Source organism: Petromyzon marinus, chromosome 66, assembly GCF_048934315.1.
Source record: "Petromyzon marinus isolate PM22_M1 ecotype Great Lakes invasive population chromosome 66, UKy_Petmar_22M1.pri1.0, whole genome shotgun sequence".
NCBI classification, from domain to species: domain Eukaryota; kingdom Metazoa; phylum Chordata; class Hyperoartia; order Petromyzontiformes; family Petromyzontidae; genus Petromyzon; species Petromyzon marinus.
This window is the reverse complement of record NC_133732.1, coordinates 7,331,325-7,347,573: the sequence shown is the minus strand read 5'-3', so window position 1 is coordinate 7,347,573 and position 16,249 is coordinate 7,331,325. Positions and strand designations below refer to the sequence as shown.

Sequence of the window (16,249 nt, the reverse complement as noted above, 5' to 3'; positions counted from 1 at the left end):
CACCACACAGCCCCCCCCCCACCACCACCACACAACCCCCCACCACCACCACCACACAGCCCCCCACCACCACCACACAATCCCCCCCACCACCACACAGCCCCCCCACCACCACCACCACACAGCCCCCCCACCACCACCACCACCACACAGCCCCCCCCACCACCATCACCACCACACAGCCCCCCACCACCACCACACAGCCCCCCCCACCACCACCACACAGCCCCCCACCACCACCACACAACCCCCCCCACCACCACCACACAGCCCCCCCACCACCACCACCATACAGCCCCCCCCCCACCACCACACAGCCCCCCACCATCACCACCACACAGCCACCCCACCACCACACAGCCCCCCCACCACCACACAAGCCCCCCCCACCACCACCATCACACAGCCCCCCCCCCCACCACCACACAGCCCCCCCCACTACACAATCCCCCCCACCACCACACACAGCCCCCCACCATCACCACCACACAGCCACCGCACTAAAAGCTCTCTCTGAACCGCGTCTTGTCCCCCATCTACGACGCAAGCTCCGCCACCCCCCCCCGCACCACCACCACCCGCCTCGTCGTCACCGCCCGACGTCACCGGCGACGTCATCGGCCACGCCCCTTTCTCGCCCGCGTAGCTGCCGTCCCCTCGGGCGCGTCTTGTACCGAGCATCGAGTCGCTTCGGCCCCCTGCAGGCGCGCGGTTTCCCAGAGGCCCCGTTCCTCTCCTCCTCCTTCTCCTCCATCCCACCACCTCCACCACCCCACCACCTCTACCTCCTCCTCCTCTTCCTTTGTGGAAGAAGTCAGCGGCGGCTGCGGCGGCTGTGGGTGTGAAGAAACGACTCGGAGAGAGGTTGTTGATTCACGTTCCCACTCCACTCCCTCCCTTCTCTCTCCCTTCTCTCTCTCTCTCTCTGGCTCGCACTGTGGTTCACAAAGAGGCTCGCTCACCATCGCTCGCACCGTCGTTTACGAAGATTCGATCGCTCTCCACACCGTGGTTCACAAAGAGTCGGATTCACATTCGATCGCTCCCACACTGTGGTTCACAAAGAGTCGGATTCACATTCAATCACTCCCACTGTGGTTCACTGTTGTTCACAGAGTCGGATTCACATTCGATCTCTCCATTCTGTTTCACAAAGAGTCGGATTCACATTCAATCACTCCACACTGTGGTTCACTGTTGTTCACAAAGAGTCGGATTCACATTCGATCTCTCCCACTGTGGTTCACAAAGAGTCGGATTCACATTCGATCTCTCACACTGTGGTTCACAAAGAGTCGGATTCACATTCGATCGCTCCCACACTGGTTCACAAAGAGTCGGATTCACATTCGATCTCTCACACTGTGGTTCACAAAGAGTCGGATTCACATTCGATCGCTCCCACACTGTGGTTCACAAAGAGTCGGATTCACATTCAATCACTCCCACTGTGGTTCACAAAGAGTCGGATTCACATTCGATCGCTCCCACACTGTGGTTCACTGTGATTCACAAAGAGTCGGATTCACATTCGATCTCTCCACACTGTGGTTCACAAAGAGTCGGATTCACATTCGATCGCTCCCACTGTGGTTCACTGTGATTCACAAAGAGTCGGATTCACATTCGATCGCTCCACACTCCACACTGTGATTGACAAAGAGTCGGATTCACATTCGATCTCTCCCACTGTGATTCACAAAGAGTCGGATTCACATTCGATCTCTCCACACTGTTGTTCACAAAGAGTCGGATTCACATTCGATCTCTCCCACTGTGATTCACAAAGAGTCGGATTCACATTCGATCTCTCCCACTGTGATTCACAAAGAGTCGGATTCACATTCGATCTCTCCCACTGTGATTCACAAAGAGTCGGATTCACATCGATCGCTCCCACACTGTTGTTCACAGAGTCGGATTCACATTCAATCACTCCCACTGTGGTTCACAAAGAGTCGGATTCACATTCGATCACTCCCACTGTGGTTCACAAAGAGTCGGATTCACATTCGATCTCTCCCACTGTGATTCACAAAGAGTCGGATTCACATTCGATCTCTCCACACTGTGATTCACAAAGAGTCGGATTCACATTCGATCGCTCCCACTGTGGCTCACTGTGGTTCACAAAGTCGGATTCACATTTCCTCTGCGATTCACTCTCTTGTCTCTTTTGTGCTGCGTTCACTGTGGTTACAGGAGGTGCCGACCACCCCAGGCTACACGGGGGACCTTTGCCTTTGTGTTTTCATAGGCGCTGCTGCTACTCGCCACTAATAGCACTTGCCCCAACAGTCTGTTACAGGCTATGCAGGGGATCTTTGTTTTATCTGTGGCATTTATACAGGACCATGAAAGGGCGGTCCTGCACAGATGCCATATTTTCTGTCCAGCGTAGAGAATTCCAACAGGATCTACATCTCTGTTTTAGTGACCTGGTCAAGGCCTCTGATACCATCAGTAGGCCTGGGCTCTGGGTTGTTCGTGTTTTCGGAGAGTCCCTGACTCTCTGCTCACAATCATCAACGACCTTCATGATGGTGAGCGGGCCCGGGTAAAACGACGTGGCCAGGAGTCTGAGCCATACCCTGTTCACCTTGAGGTGCGACAGGGATGTCCTCTGGCTCCCACATTATTTAACATCATCTTTGACCACGTAGTTTGAGAAGCTTCCCATGGCTGTACCGGAGGAATTTATATCTGGGACGTATACAATGGGAGGCTCATCGATGCCCAGGTGCGGTTGAGGGATGGCTCCCTATTCGTAAACCCATGTTATGTATGATCATGATCTGGTGATTGATGCTCACTCAGAGGAGGAGTTGGAGGTGCTGCTGCTGAACCTGGAGTTTGCCCCCAAGCGGTGGGGTCTTACCATCAGCCCAACCAAAACGAAGCACCTGCCTGGGTATTTTGTGCCACCAAACACTCCACCCCTTCAGCTCCCCATTGGTGATGTAGTAGATGTGAAGAGAGTGGATAGTTTCCCCATACCTGGGCAGTGTGCTAATGACCGGCTCCGGTTTGACAGTAAAGGTCTCACTCCAAATCAGTCGAGTGGCATTATCTTTTCATCGGCTGCGTAACGCTGTGTGGAAGCTACCTGGTCTGTCACTCCACACGAAGCTTCGGGTCTTGGCCCATAGTCATGCCCTCCCTTCTCGATGGTTGCAAAACGTGGAACCCCCTAATGCAACACCTTCGCCGATTATAAACATTTCGACTGACCTGCCTATCATCCCTCCTGGGTTTACCAGGCTGGATTGTGTGAGCTTACAAATCCTTGAAAGATCTGAACAAAGTCCCATCGATGAGCTCCTCTGGCAGGCAAGGCTGCATTCGCTGGGTCATGTAGCCCGCATGCCCAGCCACCACATGCCTAAACAGCTTTTGTTTAGCTGGATAGAAGGGGCAAAACGGGCACGGCACGGGCTAGTGTAGAGATGGAGTGATGTGGTACAATAGGATGTAGAGCTGAGTGGGCTTGCCGATGACTGGTACCAGCGGTGTCAAGATCGGCCTCTGTGGAGGAGGCTCATGTAGGACGCTACTGGGCAGTTGGAGGCAGTCGCCCTTCAGCAACAACCGAGGGCAGAGGAACGACACTCACAACAACAAGCGGAGCACCGGGTGGCTAAAACACAGCAAGTTGGCACAGTAGGGGGCACAGGTGGTGCATCGGCCAGTCATCTCAGTCAATCGACCCATGGCACCGGGGTCTGTCCCGTGACCTGCCAGCAGGCGTTCGACACTTCTTGTGGCCTTCACGTGCACATAGCCTGGCACAAGCACCGTGGTGACATCATTGCCAATGGCGGCTGTTGTATATGTATGAAAGCTGCCAGCCGAGTTGTACACAGTACAGTGTTGTATCTGTGGATCTTTATAACTCTGCGTGTATCTCCGTGAATATGTATGTGTGTATGTATCTATCTCTGTGTGTATGTATATGTAAGGCGGCCGGGCATGGTGCTGGCCACCCACCCCCTCGTGTGCCATTTCTGCCTTCGTAGATGCTCACTAACAGCACTTGCCCCTACAGTCTGTTAAGCCTATACGGGGGAACGTTGTATGTATCTGTCTATCTGTGTGTAAATCTGTGGATGTATCTCTGTATCACAGCCACCTGCCGAGTAGTACACGCACCTCACGCACTGCACGGTGCGCACGCAGCCCACGGTGTTGTAGGTCCCGCACCCGACCGCGTAGCCACACGCCGCGTGAACTCAAAACCGCACTGCAGCGCAAATTTCGGGGAGAAAGCGGGGTTTCGGCCGCACGCGACCGCCGAGAAAATAAATCGCACGTCACGGCGAGCCCGCGTTGGGCGGCTAAGGCGGCGGGGGGGAGAACCCCGAGCGAGCGAGCAAGCAAGCGTGTGTGTGTGTGGAACATCGAATCGGATGTCGAAATTGATATAATTTTTAATTTCGCTTTTAATTTTTGGCTTGCTCGCTCCCGCCCCTCTCCGGCCAGATGGCTTCGCACATTCAATTGCCGTTCATCAAACGAGAGAAGGACGAGACCGCGGGCCTCGGGATGTGGCCCGACTCGATGGAGAGGCCGGAGGACGTCGACGCCGGTGAGATCGGCGGCGCCGGCACTTGTCCTCTCCATTGCCGGTGCTGCCCCGGTGCTCCCTCTCGTTCTGTCCGTGAATCCTTTCGAGGAGTTGGTGGTGGGGGGGGGGTGGGAGGAAGGGACACGGGTCGGTTAAATGGACAGCAACAACAAAAACTACTACATTAGAGAACCCACCCCCCCCCCTCTTAGCAACGCTAATTGGTTCCCACGATACGGGTCATCAAGCGATTTTGTTCATACGGCGAGTGTAGGAAATACGGCGGTCAAAGGCTTAATTCGTTCCGAAAGCATCGAAAGTTACCCCCTTTTTCACCCAAGAAACGTACTTTCAAATATTTAAACGATGGATATTAATACATAAAGATACTAACATTATAAACACGTAATGTTTAAAGGAATGCGGTTAATCGATGCATTAATATTTACTGTACCTGCAACAGCCCGTCGTTTACAGCGGAATGGTCGTTAAGCGAACACACTGGGCTCTATGGAGGCAGTACACTCCTATACACGACGATACATTACTCTACTATACACTATACACCACTACACATTGTGCTCTATGGAGGCCCATCGTCAAGCGATTAGTCGTTAAAAGGGGTGGTCGTTAAGAGGGGTTCTACTCTACACGACTATATACTATACACTACACTACTATACACTACACGACTATACACCACTACTATAAACTACACATTGTGCTCTATGGAGGCCCATCGTCAAGCGATTAGTCGTTAACAGGGGTGGTCGTTAAGAGGGGATTCTACTGTAACAAAGTTCGGAGACGATGAGTAGTGGCTCTGCGTCGTGCTGTGAAGGGGGGGGGGAGACTCCCACAGCAGCTGAGCACCAGGACTGTGTGGAGAGGTGGTGGGGATTGTGAAAACGGCAAAAACTTTCATTCACAAGTCCTCTACAGAAGGGGCAGTGACGTGTGATCGGAGACCCAAAGATCCCCCCATATAGCCTTACCAGACTTGGAGCAAGTGCCGTTAGCGAACACCCATCAAGGCCGACGCGGCACGCCCGGCCGCCTTTGTCTCCCCAGTGGCGATGTTCACACACTGTACCAGGTACTCATTTGAGGCCGAGTCGACCTTGGGGAGGCCCGGGACCAGGTTCAGATCATCTTCACCGGTGTTGGCCGTCAGTGGGAATCGAAATCGGGTCGCCGGGTTCGTAGCCCAGCATAGCGCTGACCGCTACAATTGGGGGGGGGGGGGGGCGGGCGTGCCTCTTAACTGTTGTGCACGTGATGCCTCGGGGTCCAATCCTTTCACTTGAATCATAATAATAATAAATAATAATAAAAACACGCACCTGGCTTACACGTAGCAACCAGCAGAGCGCAGAATCGTGCCGTGCGGTTCATCACAGTTGAGCTAACACACCGGCTACATCTTTACCGCTTGAACCTCGTGATTTGTCTCAAGTGAGGCTTGCCAGTCTCATCGGTGTACTCCTTTTGTGTTTGTGTTAACATCCCCTAGCCACCTCGGTGGCTAGGGGATGTTAACTTCCTCGCCTGGAATACCGGAGGTCGTGGATTCCATCCCGACCCTGACACTGCCTGCTGTTTATTTGGAGTTTGCGTCTCTTTTTTCCTTTCCTGTGGAGATGTTAACGACCTCGCAGGAGGTTGTGGGTTCAATCCCGACCCTGATACCTGTTGTATATTTGGAGTTTGCTTGTCTCTCTCTCCATAGTCGTGTGGATTTTTCTCCGGGTCCTCCGTTTTTTTATTTTTTCTCCACATTTATAAAAATGCGTTTAGAGTATTTGGCTCCTGCTATAAATTTCCACACGATGATGATGATGAAAAGCCACTTAATTGAGCTATAATTGTGATGGCCAGGTCGCTTCTGAAAAAAGATTTACTACATAGCAGCTTAGTGGGGCCTTACCTGATGAAATAAAATAAAAAAAAAAACTGTCTTGTCATATGGCTGATGCAGATGCAGAGCAACAACTATAATTTCACGTTAAGGTGGTCAAGCCAGGAGCAGCGGAGTGCATCGCAACGATGTCTCTTTCGTATTTTCATGATTAGTTAAATAGTTAGCCTAGGAACATCTGACTTCGGGCCTAGATCTAGGTTTGGCCAGAACAAAGACTCTGCTTTGTTTTTTTGTTTGTTTTGAGAGCAGAGCCCAGGTACAGGGAATCCTCATTCAACGCGATCGCAGGAGTGTTTTCTCAGGACCGTTATTCACATTGCATTGCGGTTCTTGAAAGAGTTGATCATCAATTATCCGGCTTCTAACATTATCCGGCTGCGGTCCCGGTACGATCCGGAAAATCCGCTCCAAAGGCTGTAACCAGTCCGGCGATCGGCACCGTGTAGCGTCACAAAACAAGTAGCTACGCTTGATTTCAGTGTTCTATTAAACACGACGTACAACAGCTTGGACAATGAAAATACCGCACGTGTATATATATACATCACCCCGTGATATGCAGAGTCTTCGAGATTGGAGTGGTAAGTACGGTATAGTAAAGTCACTTTTTTAAAGTAGGATATTTATATTTGTATGTTTATGCGAATTTCACACGGTCTACAAATTGAAAACATTCAAAACAACCATATACACACACACACCTACAAACAATAATGTCGTACAAGAATTTGCAAAAAGAAGCAATTTTAAATAATGATGATTTAGCGATTATCGGCCGTTTTTTTAAAATCCGGTGCCCCCACCCCTGCATGGATAATCGACGATCTGTCCACAAACAAACAGCAAAAATACAGGGCTCATCGTGGTTTCCGCGTTTTCATTGCCGTGTCGATTCTTCGCCAATCGATCCGTGGATCAAAGTAACGATGTGACACACCATTCTGGCGAATTTCCCGCTGATGCTGGATGTAATTACCAGAGAAACGTCATACTACTCAAACTGTAAATGCCGTGGATTCACTCTTCAACAAGACACCGGTGGGCTAAAGTAGTGAACTGTTTTGTCTTTTGTCAACGCGACACTCTTTTGCCGATTGGCCGTGTCGGGTGGTGGAGGGTTACGACACATTTATAAATAACGCGATCTAACCCAAAAACTTTATTATGAATTACACGCCCCCCCCCCCACCCCCACCTTTAATTTGATTCTTTAGTATCGGTAAAGATCGTTGAATCCGTCACGGTCCCCCCTTTTTATTGTACCGAATGACGGAAAGAAATTGCTCTTCTTGCTGGTTGGATTGCCGATCCCCTGCCCCCCCCCCCCCCCCCCCCCGTATTAAACCTCCCATTCATAATCTAACGATTGTGCTTAATGTTTTTTTGTTTTTACTTTACACGAACACACGCACGCAAATTACAGCGCAGGATTTGACGATGATTAAAGCCGAGGGAGCCAGGGTGAGGCCGGAGGAGGCGGGAAGCTCCCACGGATTCCTAGCCGCCAGGGATCGGAGCTTCATCGACGCGGAGTCGTCGCCGAGGAACGTCGGCCAAGGTGAGTCCGCCCCCGCCGTGGCGCGGAGAATACGCGGCGAGGTTTTCGCTCCCTCGCCCTGGTACGCAGGAGGCCGTGGGCTCGATCCCGACCCTGGCAAATGGCTCGTTTTGTAATATGCCGCCGAGGTTGCGTTTCTCTCCGGGTCCTCCGTACCCCCCCCCCCACCCCTCCACGTTTAGAATTGATGTCACGCGTTTTAAGCGCTATTTGGCTGCGGCTATGAATTCCCAAGTGGTGGTGGTGATAAGCCGCTTTGTTGAGCTGTCATCTGTGATGGCCAGGGTCGCTTCTGGAAAAGAGCTGCGTAGCTCAGAGGGTCTTACCTGGTAAAAATATGAATAGTTTAGTTTTATTCATATGTATTTTCGTGATTAGCTTAACTTTCCTATACTTTGGGTCTTACCTGGTAAAAATATGAATAGTTTCGTTTTATTCATATATTTTCGTGCATAGCTTACCTTTCTTATACTTTGGGTCTTACCTGGTAAAAATATGAATAGTTTAGTTTTATTCATTTATATTTTCGTGAATAGCTTACCTTTCCTATACTTTGGGTCTTACCTGGTAAAAATATGAATAGCTTAGTTTTCATATATATTCGTGAATAGGTTACCTTTCCTATACTTTGGGTCTTACCTGGTAAAAATATGAATAGTTTTATTCATATATATTTTCGTGAATAGCTTACCTTTCCTGTACTTTGGGTCTTACCTGGTAAAAATATGAATAGTTTAGTTTTATTCATATATATTTTCGTGCATAGCTTACCTTTCTTATACTTTGGGTCTTACCTGGTAAAAATATTAATAGTTTAGTTTTATTCATTTATATTTTCGTGAATAGCTTACCTTTCCTATACTTTGGGTCTTTCCTGGTAAAAATATGAATAGTTTAGTTTTATTCATATATATCTTTTCGTGATTTGCTTACCTTTAATATACTTTGCGCTGCTTAGCCAGATGTAGACTTACCTGTGATGATAATTGTGCACTCTGCAGCTATAAATTCGCACGATGATGATGATGATAAGCCGCTTTGTTGAGCTATTTTTGAAGGCCAGGTCGCTTCTGAGAAAATAATTAGATTAACAAAATGAGAGAGCGGTAGACAAAACGCTCAAGATCACTCGTCAGGTTTACAGGATGGGTCAGAGATATTGAGGACTAAAATGGTAAAAAAGATTAAAAGTGCACGTTTGTAATTACATGGAACAGAGGGTAATTTGCACGTTGTGAATTGTAATTTTGGGTTTGGTCGTGTTGTGTAAAAAAAAAAGTGTCTAAAACCATCCTCCGCCCGACGCAGCCAACGAATAAAAAGCGCCCACCCCCTCCGGTGAAATCAAACGTGCAAAATATTCGAACAGGGATTGGACCTCACGCCGCACACGTGCGCGTCAGGCCACGTCCAAGACAGTCGAGGCTTTCATCCAGCAGCGGATAGACCACAGCCGGCGACGAGCATGTGCGGGACTAGGCCTCGTGACGTCCGGAGGCGGTGTCGTGCACGCCGTGACGTCCAGGTGTGCGTGACGGTGGGCGGGGGGGGGGGGCAGCCATGTTCAAAAACCCCTTGCATCATAAAACGTGATGTGGCAGGTTGAATGATGGGGGTCACTGTGGAATGTCTTGGTTGACGACAACGTAACGGTCACAACTCGTGTTGTTAAACAACAATGAAGGCGGGCGGGGGACAAAAAAACAACTAAAAATAGACGCATGCTTATTCCATCGCCTATTGTCGAGTATCATTTAAGTCCGAATGTTACAAAAAAATGCAAAGCATCTACCATGTTAAAATCAAGGAAGGGTGAATAATAGGCCTTTAATAATAAATATTAAATAGCCTTTAAGAGAAATGAAAAGGTTTAAAATACATGGGACACACAGGAGCAGCAACCGCTGGCGCAGGTGCCGTGGTGACGCAGTAACGAGACTGGTCACTCAGAGAGTGAAGTGTTGTTGTTGTCATCTGCTGTAAGCCCGCCGCTGTGTACGTGTTAAAAGTAGCTCTGCAGTGTGTATGATGCGGCTGTTGAAACTATTTGTGTTTATTTAAGTCAATGTGTAGTTGTTGTCGTCTGCTGTATACCCGCCGCTGTGTCTGTGTAGGTATACAAAGTTGTTCTGCAGCTTGTGTGTGTTATGCGGCTCTCTTTGGTGATAGACAACAACAAATAAGGCAACAACAACAAATGGCCCTTCTTTGTCTTTGAAAGGTTGGCCGACCCCTGGGCTCGGTAGTGGGCGGTGTTGATTATAGGTGAAAATACCGGAGTGAAGTCACAAACCCGGGGGCAGGGGGCAAATGGTAGTTGTTTAATAACAATGAGTACAATAAATAATACATTGTAAAGGGGGTTATGATGATGATGATTTGACGACGATGGAGGTAGTGAGGAACTTAGGAGGATGACTCCTCGGGAGATGCAGGCGTCTGTGATAACGACGCCGCGCAGTTTGTTATCACCTTAGCACTCGGGGTGGGGTATAGTGCTAGCATTCGCGTTCTTTTTACATAATGGATCTCACGGTCGACTCGTTTTATACCAACACGTACAAAACGAGCCGGCTGTGAGTACGCACGGTATGGAGTAAAAATGCAACTGGTAGCGAGTTCATAGCGGGGGGTTCACTACGAGACTGAGGACACAGCAGGCAGCCGAGGGGAACGTGTGCCTCATCTTGGCAGACGGTTTCAAATGTAGTAGCAACATTCTGTGCACAAACCTCCTCCCCTGGTGTCGGTGGTCCCGGCACTACGTACTACAACTCGCGAATACCGGAATCCGGCATGTCGCAAATTGTGAATTGGAACGCCGCGGTGGCTGGGAGATGTTATCTTTCTTGATTTGAAGCTTTCGTGACTGCAGGAATCCATACTCTTTGGTTCTTTCGGTCAAGTCACGTAGGTAGAAATAAAATAATAGATCACGACGTTTCGAGCTCTCTCCCACCTTGAAGACGATTGCTTGTGTGGCGAAGATGTTATCTTTCTCACCTGGTAGAGTAGGAGAGGTTGTGGGTTCGATCCTGACTCTCTTTGACGCCTGCTGTATATTTTCGAGTTCGCGGGTCTCTCTCGCCCCTTGGCCGCGTGGATTTTTCCCTCCACATTTAGAATCGACGTCACACGTTGAGCGTGTCTGTCCTCTGCTATACATTGCCAGGTCGTGATCATAAGCCACTTGGTTGAGCTGTTGTCATTGGTGATAGCCAGGTCGCTTCTGAAATGGAGCTACATAACTCGGTGGGCCTTACCAGGTAAAATAAAAAAGATCTAGTTAATTAGTATGCATGTAGTAACTCGCAAATATGCGAAACTCCCAAATCCTGAAATCCTACGTAGCCAGGGTTTCTCATAATGAAACCTTGAGGCCCGACGCTCTTCCGCCTTGTTTTTAATTTGCCTCGTTGTGTGCGGCAGGTGAAGGCAGCTCGGTGGGGCCGCTTTGCGTGGAGTGCCGCAGGGACTTTGGCGGGCGAATGCGAACGAAGGCGGACGGGGCGAAAAGACCGGGCCAGTCGCCGCGCGGCTGCGCCCAGTGCGGCAAGAAGCTCGGCGCCGTGTCGTCGTACGTCGGCCGCAAGAGACGAGCCGACGAGAGGCCGCGGCCGGGCGCGACGCGCGCGGACACGGGGCCCCTGCCCCCGCCGCTCCTGCCGCCCCTGCCGCCCCTGCCGCCCCTGCCGCCCGTCGGCACGTCGGCGGGGGGCGAAGGGGCGGCGAGCGCCCCCGGCGAGAAGCGGCACGGGTGCGGGGTCTGCGGCAAGCGCTTCGCGCAGCGCTTCCACCTGGAGAGGCACTCGCGCACGCACACGGGCGAGAAGCCGTTCGTGTGCGAGGAGTGCGGCAAGGGCTTCGCGCAGCGCTCCAACCTGGAGACGCACGCGCGCACGCACACGGGCGAGAAGCCGTACGTGTGCCAGGAGTGCGGCCGGGGCTTCTCGAAGCGCTCCACCCTCGAGAAGCACGCGGGCAAGCACCTGGACGACGAGAGCCCGCACGTGTGCGGGGAGTGCGGCAAGGCGTTCGCCCACCACTTCCACCTGGAGAAGCACTCGAGGAAGCACGCGGTCGAGAAGCCGCACACGTGCGCCGAGTGCGGCAAGGCGTTCGCGCAGCGCTCCAGCCTGGAGATGCACGCGCGCACGCACACGGGCGAGAGGCCGTACGTGTGCCAGGAGTGCGGCCGGGGTTTTTCCCACTGCTCCACGCTCAAGAAGCACTCGAGGACGCACACGGGCGAGAAGCCGCACGTGTGCAAGGAGTGCGGCAAGGCGTTCATACAGCGCTGCGCCCTGAACATGCACGCTCGCACGCACACGGGCGAGAAGCCGTACATGTGCGTCGAGTGCGGCAAGAGGTTCACGAAGCGCTTCAACCTGGAGATGCACTGCAGGACGCACACGGGCGAGAAGCCGCACATGTGCACCGAGTGCGGCAAGGGCTTCACGGCGAGCACCGACTTGAACAAGCACTCGAAGACGCACACCGGCGAGAAGACGCACATCTGCAAGGAGTGCGGCAAGATGTTCTCGAAGCGCTCCACGCTGGAGACGCACTCCCGCACGCACACGGGCGAGCGGCCGTACATGTGCGAGGAGTGCGGCAAGCGCTTCACGCAGCGCTACAACCTGCAGATGCACTCGCGGACGCACACGGGCGAGCGGCCGTACATGTGCGTGGAGTGCGGCAAGGGCTTCTCCCAGCGCTCCACCCTGGACACGCACTCGCGGACGCACACGGGCGAGAAGCCGTACATGTGCGTGGAGTGCGGCAAGCGCTTCGCGCAGCGCTACAACCTGGAGATGCACTCGAGGACGCACACGGGCGAGAAGCCGCACGTGTGCAAGGAGTGCGGCAAGGGCTTCTCCCAGCGCTCCACCCTGGACACGCACGCGCGCACGCACACGGGCGAGAAGCCGTACATGTGCGTCGACTGCGGCAAGAAGTTCACGCAGCGCTACAACCTGGAGATGCACTCGAGGACGCACACGGGCGAGAAGCCGCACCAGTGCAGGGAGTGCGGCAAGGGCTTCTCCCAGCGCTCCACCCTGGAGACCCACGCGAGAACGCACACCGTCGAGCGGCCGTACATGTGCGTGGAGTGCGGGAAGAGGTTCACGCAGGGCTACGACTTAGAGATGCATTACAGAACGCACATCGGCGAGAAGCCGCACATGCCCCAAGATTGCGGGAAGGGCTTCATGTGAAATTGTCATCGGCGAGTGCGAGATTTATAACCGCCGTGCTCCGGTGGGGAAAACCGTTGAACCGCAGCGGGTTTTCCCCTTCGAATTCGAAGCGAGGATTCGATGCATGTGTCCGAGTAGTGAAAATTGATTTAATATCCTGAATTGTTACATCCCCGATGGTGTATGGACAAGTTATTTGTTGTCGTTAATCTTCTTCTTCGTATATTCAATGTTGTTGCTGTGGAGCGGCGTTTCTCAAAATAACTTTTCTTTGGCCCGCGAAACCGCTCGGCCGATGCAAACATTTCCGCGGAACGCCCAGACCAACCCCCCCTCCATCATCCATCCCTGCCGACGAAACGCATTCACTTATCTCTCTATAAATCCAGGCACTCCTCCACTTACGAACGAGTTAGGTTCCAGAGGTACTGTTGTTAAGTCGAATTGTTCGTAAGTTCAACTTTACTCCCTGTCGATTACAAACGTGTTGTACAGCACGTACACTAAACACAGGGAATGGCTTTAAAAGTTGTATAATCTCCTGTAGATGTGTAGATAGATGCCACCGGCTTTTCTTGCTACCACCCTCAACACTTTCACCACTCTTATGCTCCTGCGACGCGCTGGTGGGTCAATGATGTTCGTGAAAGAGCAGAGAGAACATCGGAGTGAACCGCACAGCGACAACGCAAGAGCAACAGATGATGGCGGCGGCCCAGGCAGAAATGCTGGGTAATGAAAGGGAATGCTAGGTAATGAATGGGAATGCTGGGTAACGACACCAAACAGTCAACGCCATCTGAACAGGCAAGTTCGTAAGTCGAATGTACGTAAGTGGAAGAGTCCCTGTACCGGTCATACAAAATGATTCATATTCACGGAATTTAAAAAAAAAACAATTTGAATGCAGCTATTTGGGGAGGGGGGGGGCATATAGATCTTAGGGTTAGGTTAGTTTGATCAGGCGTAGTTTACCTAACTTAATACTTTTTTTTATTAAATATCACGAGCTAAGATGTTAATAACGTCCATGACAAAAGGTGTTTATTTGCGGAGCAACCTGCGTTTGCATCACAGCCACCGCGGGGTCCAGCCGGAGGACAGTCGGGGTACCTCCGATTGTCCCGGGGGTGACCTCCGGTGGTCCGGGGGAGTCCCTCTGGTGGTCCCGAGGGTACCTCCAGTTAATTCCGGGGAGTACCTCTGGTGGTACCGGGAGGAACCACACTTTAACCACACCACTCTTGTGTCGAGCAGCGACAACTATAATTTCACATCGACGTGGTCAATGAAACCGGACCGTTGCGTCTGGAGCAGCGGAAGGTGTTTCAGTCATCGCCATTGCGATGATGACACCTCCTCCTCCGTGTTTGTGAATCGGGCATCGAGTCGCTCTGTTCTGGGTGACGATATTCGCACGCCAGAGATGTATATATTTTTCGTTTGTGCATCATCTTCAAGTTATCCGGTTTGCGCTTTTTTTTTTATTGCCGTTTAGAGTCGTGCCCGTCAGGGGTCGTTGGGTGGTCTCGTCGCTGCGTTTGTTGTTCATGACAGCGGTTTGTTGCTTAAGTCGCGTTGCGCCAGCCGAATCCGAGCGGGGTGTTGTGTTTCTTTATTTATTCAACCCACGTCGTAAGTGCTTGACATGGGGCGGCCACCCTCAACTCTTCAAATCGGGGTTGTCACCCACTTTAGTGGTTTTTGTTGAGATCAACGGCCGCAGCTGCGTGTGCTCTTGCGGTGCTTGGCCAGCAGGGGGCAGTGGAGTCCTAATCACCGACGGCGCACTGACGGGGGTGGAGGGGTTTCTGTTGTGTGTGCGGGTTGACCTAGTTGGCACAGTAGGGCGGCACAGGTGGTGCACTGGCCAGTCGTTTCAGTCAGTCGACCCATGGCAGCTGCTGGGTCTGCCCCGTGACCTCCTGCCGGCGGGGCTTCCCGACACTTTACGTGGCCGTGGCGTGCACCTAGCCTGGCACAAGCGCCGTGGTGACGGCACCGCCGCTTAGTGGCGAATGGCGGTTGTTGTTGACCAGCGGGCTGCTGAACAACGTCCGGTGACTGGGCGACGTTTGTTTGAATGATCGATTGGCTTTACCTCCGTCAAGGGGGAGTGTCTTGCTGTTGATGGTGAAAGAGACGCGCACACACATAAGGCTTTGTTTGACGAATGCAGTAGGTCCTCGTTTAGCGTGCTAGCTAGCAGCAGCGTCGCTGAACAGTGCCGCGCGAAGGGATGAAACACATTTGGGCGAAAACGAATGCCCCCGTCGTAAATAGCGTACCGCCGTTTGCCGAGATGCGACGTCACGACCACGCACGCCACGCCGTGAGATGGCGAAGGGGCAAATAACCGAGGGTTGCGCCGCTGTATCGTTCCGCGTCACCGTATCGCACCGCATCAAGAAAGTAGCTCGTCATCGTCGACCGCTCAGAAACCGCCGTTTATGGCAACGGGTGCGAGTGTTCCGCGTTGTCACGGTACGTGTCACAACGGGCATGTCCCGCGTCACAACGGGCATGTCCCGCGTCACAACGGGCATGTCCCACGTTCTAACGGAGCGCGTGCGCCCCGCGGTATGACGGCGTGTGCACCGCACGTTGCGACGTCACGCGTTGCAACGACGCGCGCGTCACTGCGTCGTTCGAAAGAGTGTTCCTCCAGTGGAAGAAGAACGTCGCCGTAGTGAAAACGCGTGGCACGGCGGAGTTCGCGCCGCCGCCATCTCACGAGCCAGGCGAGGGACTTTGCCGCACTCCGCCACGCTGGACCGGCATGGGCTGATTATAGGGGGGGCGATGTTTGCCGCCGATGTTATATATATCCGGCTGCCGGAATGCCCAGAGAAAAATCACGCACAACAGGGGAGTTTGTACGTACGTTATGTATGTTGAACGTCTCTGGCAACCGTACGGGGGGGGGGGAGAGGGGCGGCGGGGGGGGGGTGGGGCTAAACGCAACAACAAGTGTAGTTTTGACTTAAAACTTTCGTGACTGCAGG

At 52.4% G+C, this 16,249-nt stretch overlaps 1 protein-coding gene across 1 annotated transcript; it reads left to right on the top strand.

Annotated features, from left to right (window-relative positions):
• The first annotated feature begins 602 nt into the window (after positions 1-602).
• On the top strand, positions 603-16,162 carry LOC116956619 (uncharacterized). The gene is made up of 4 exons (XM_032978364.2): positions 603-864; positions 4,480-4,585; positions 7,909-8,043; positions 11,473-16,162. The coding sequence occupies exons 2-4, from the start codon at positions 4,480-4,482 to the stop codon at positions 13,260-13,262; spliced, it is 2,031 nt and encodes a 676-aa protein (XP_032834255.2). The 5' UTR covers positions 603-864; the 3' UTR covers positions 13,263-16,162.
• The last annotated feature ends 87 nt before the right edge of the window (positions 16,163-16,249 follow it).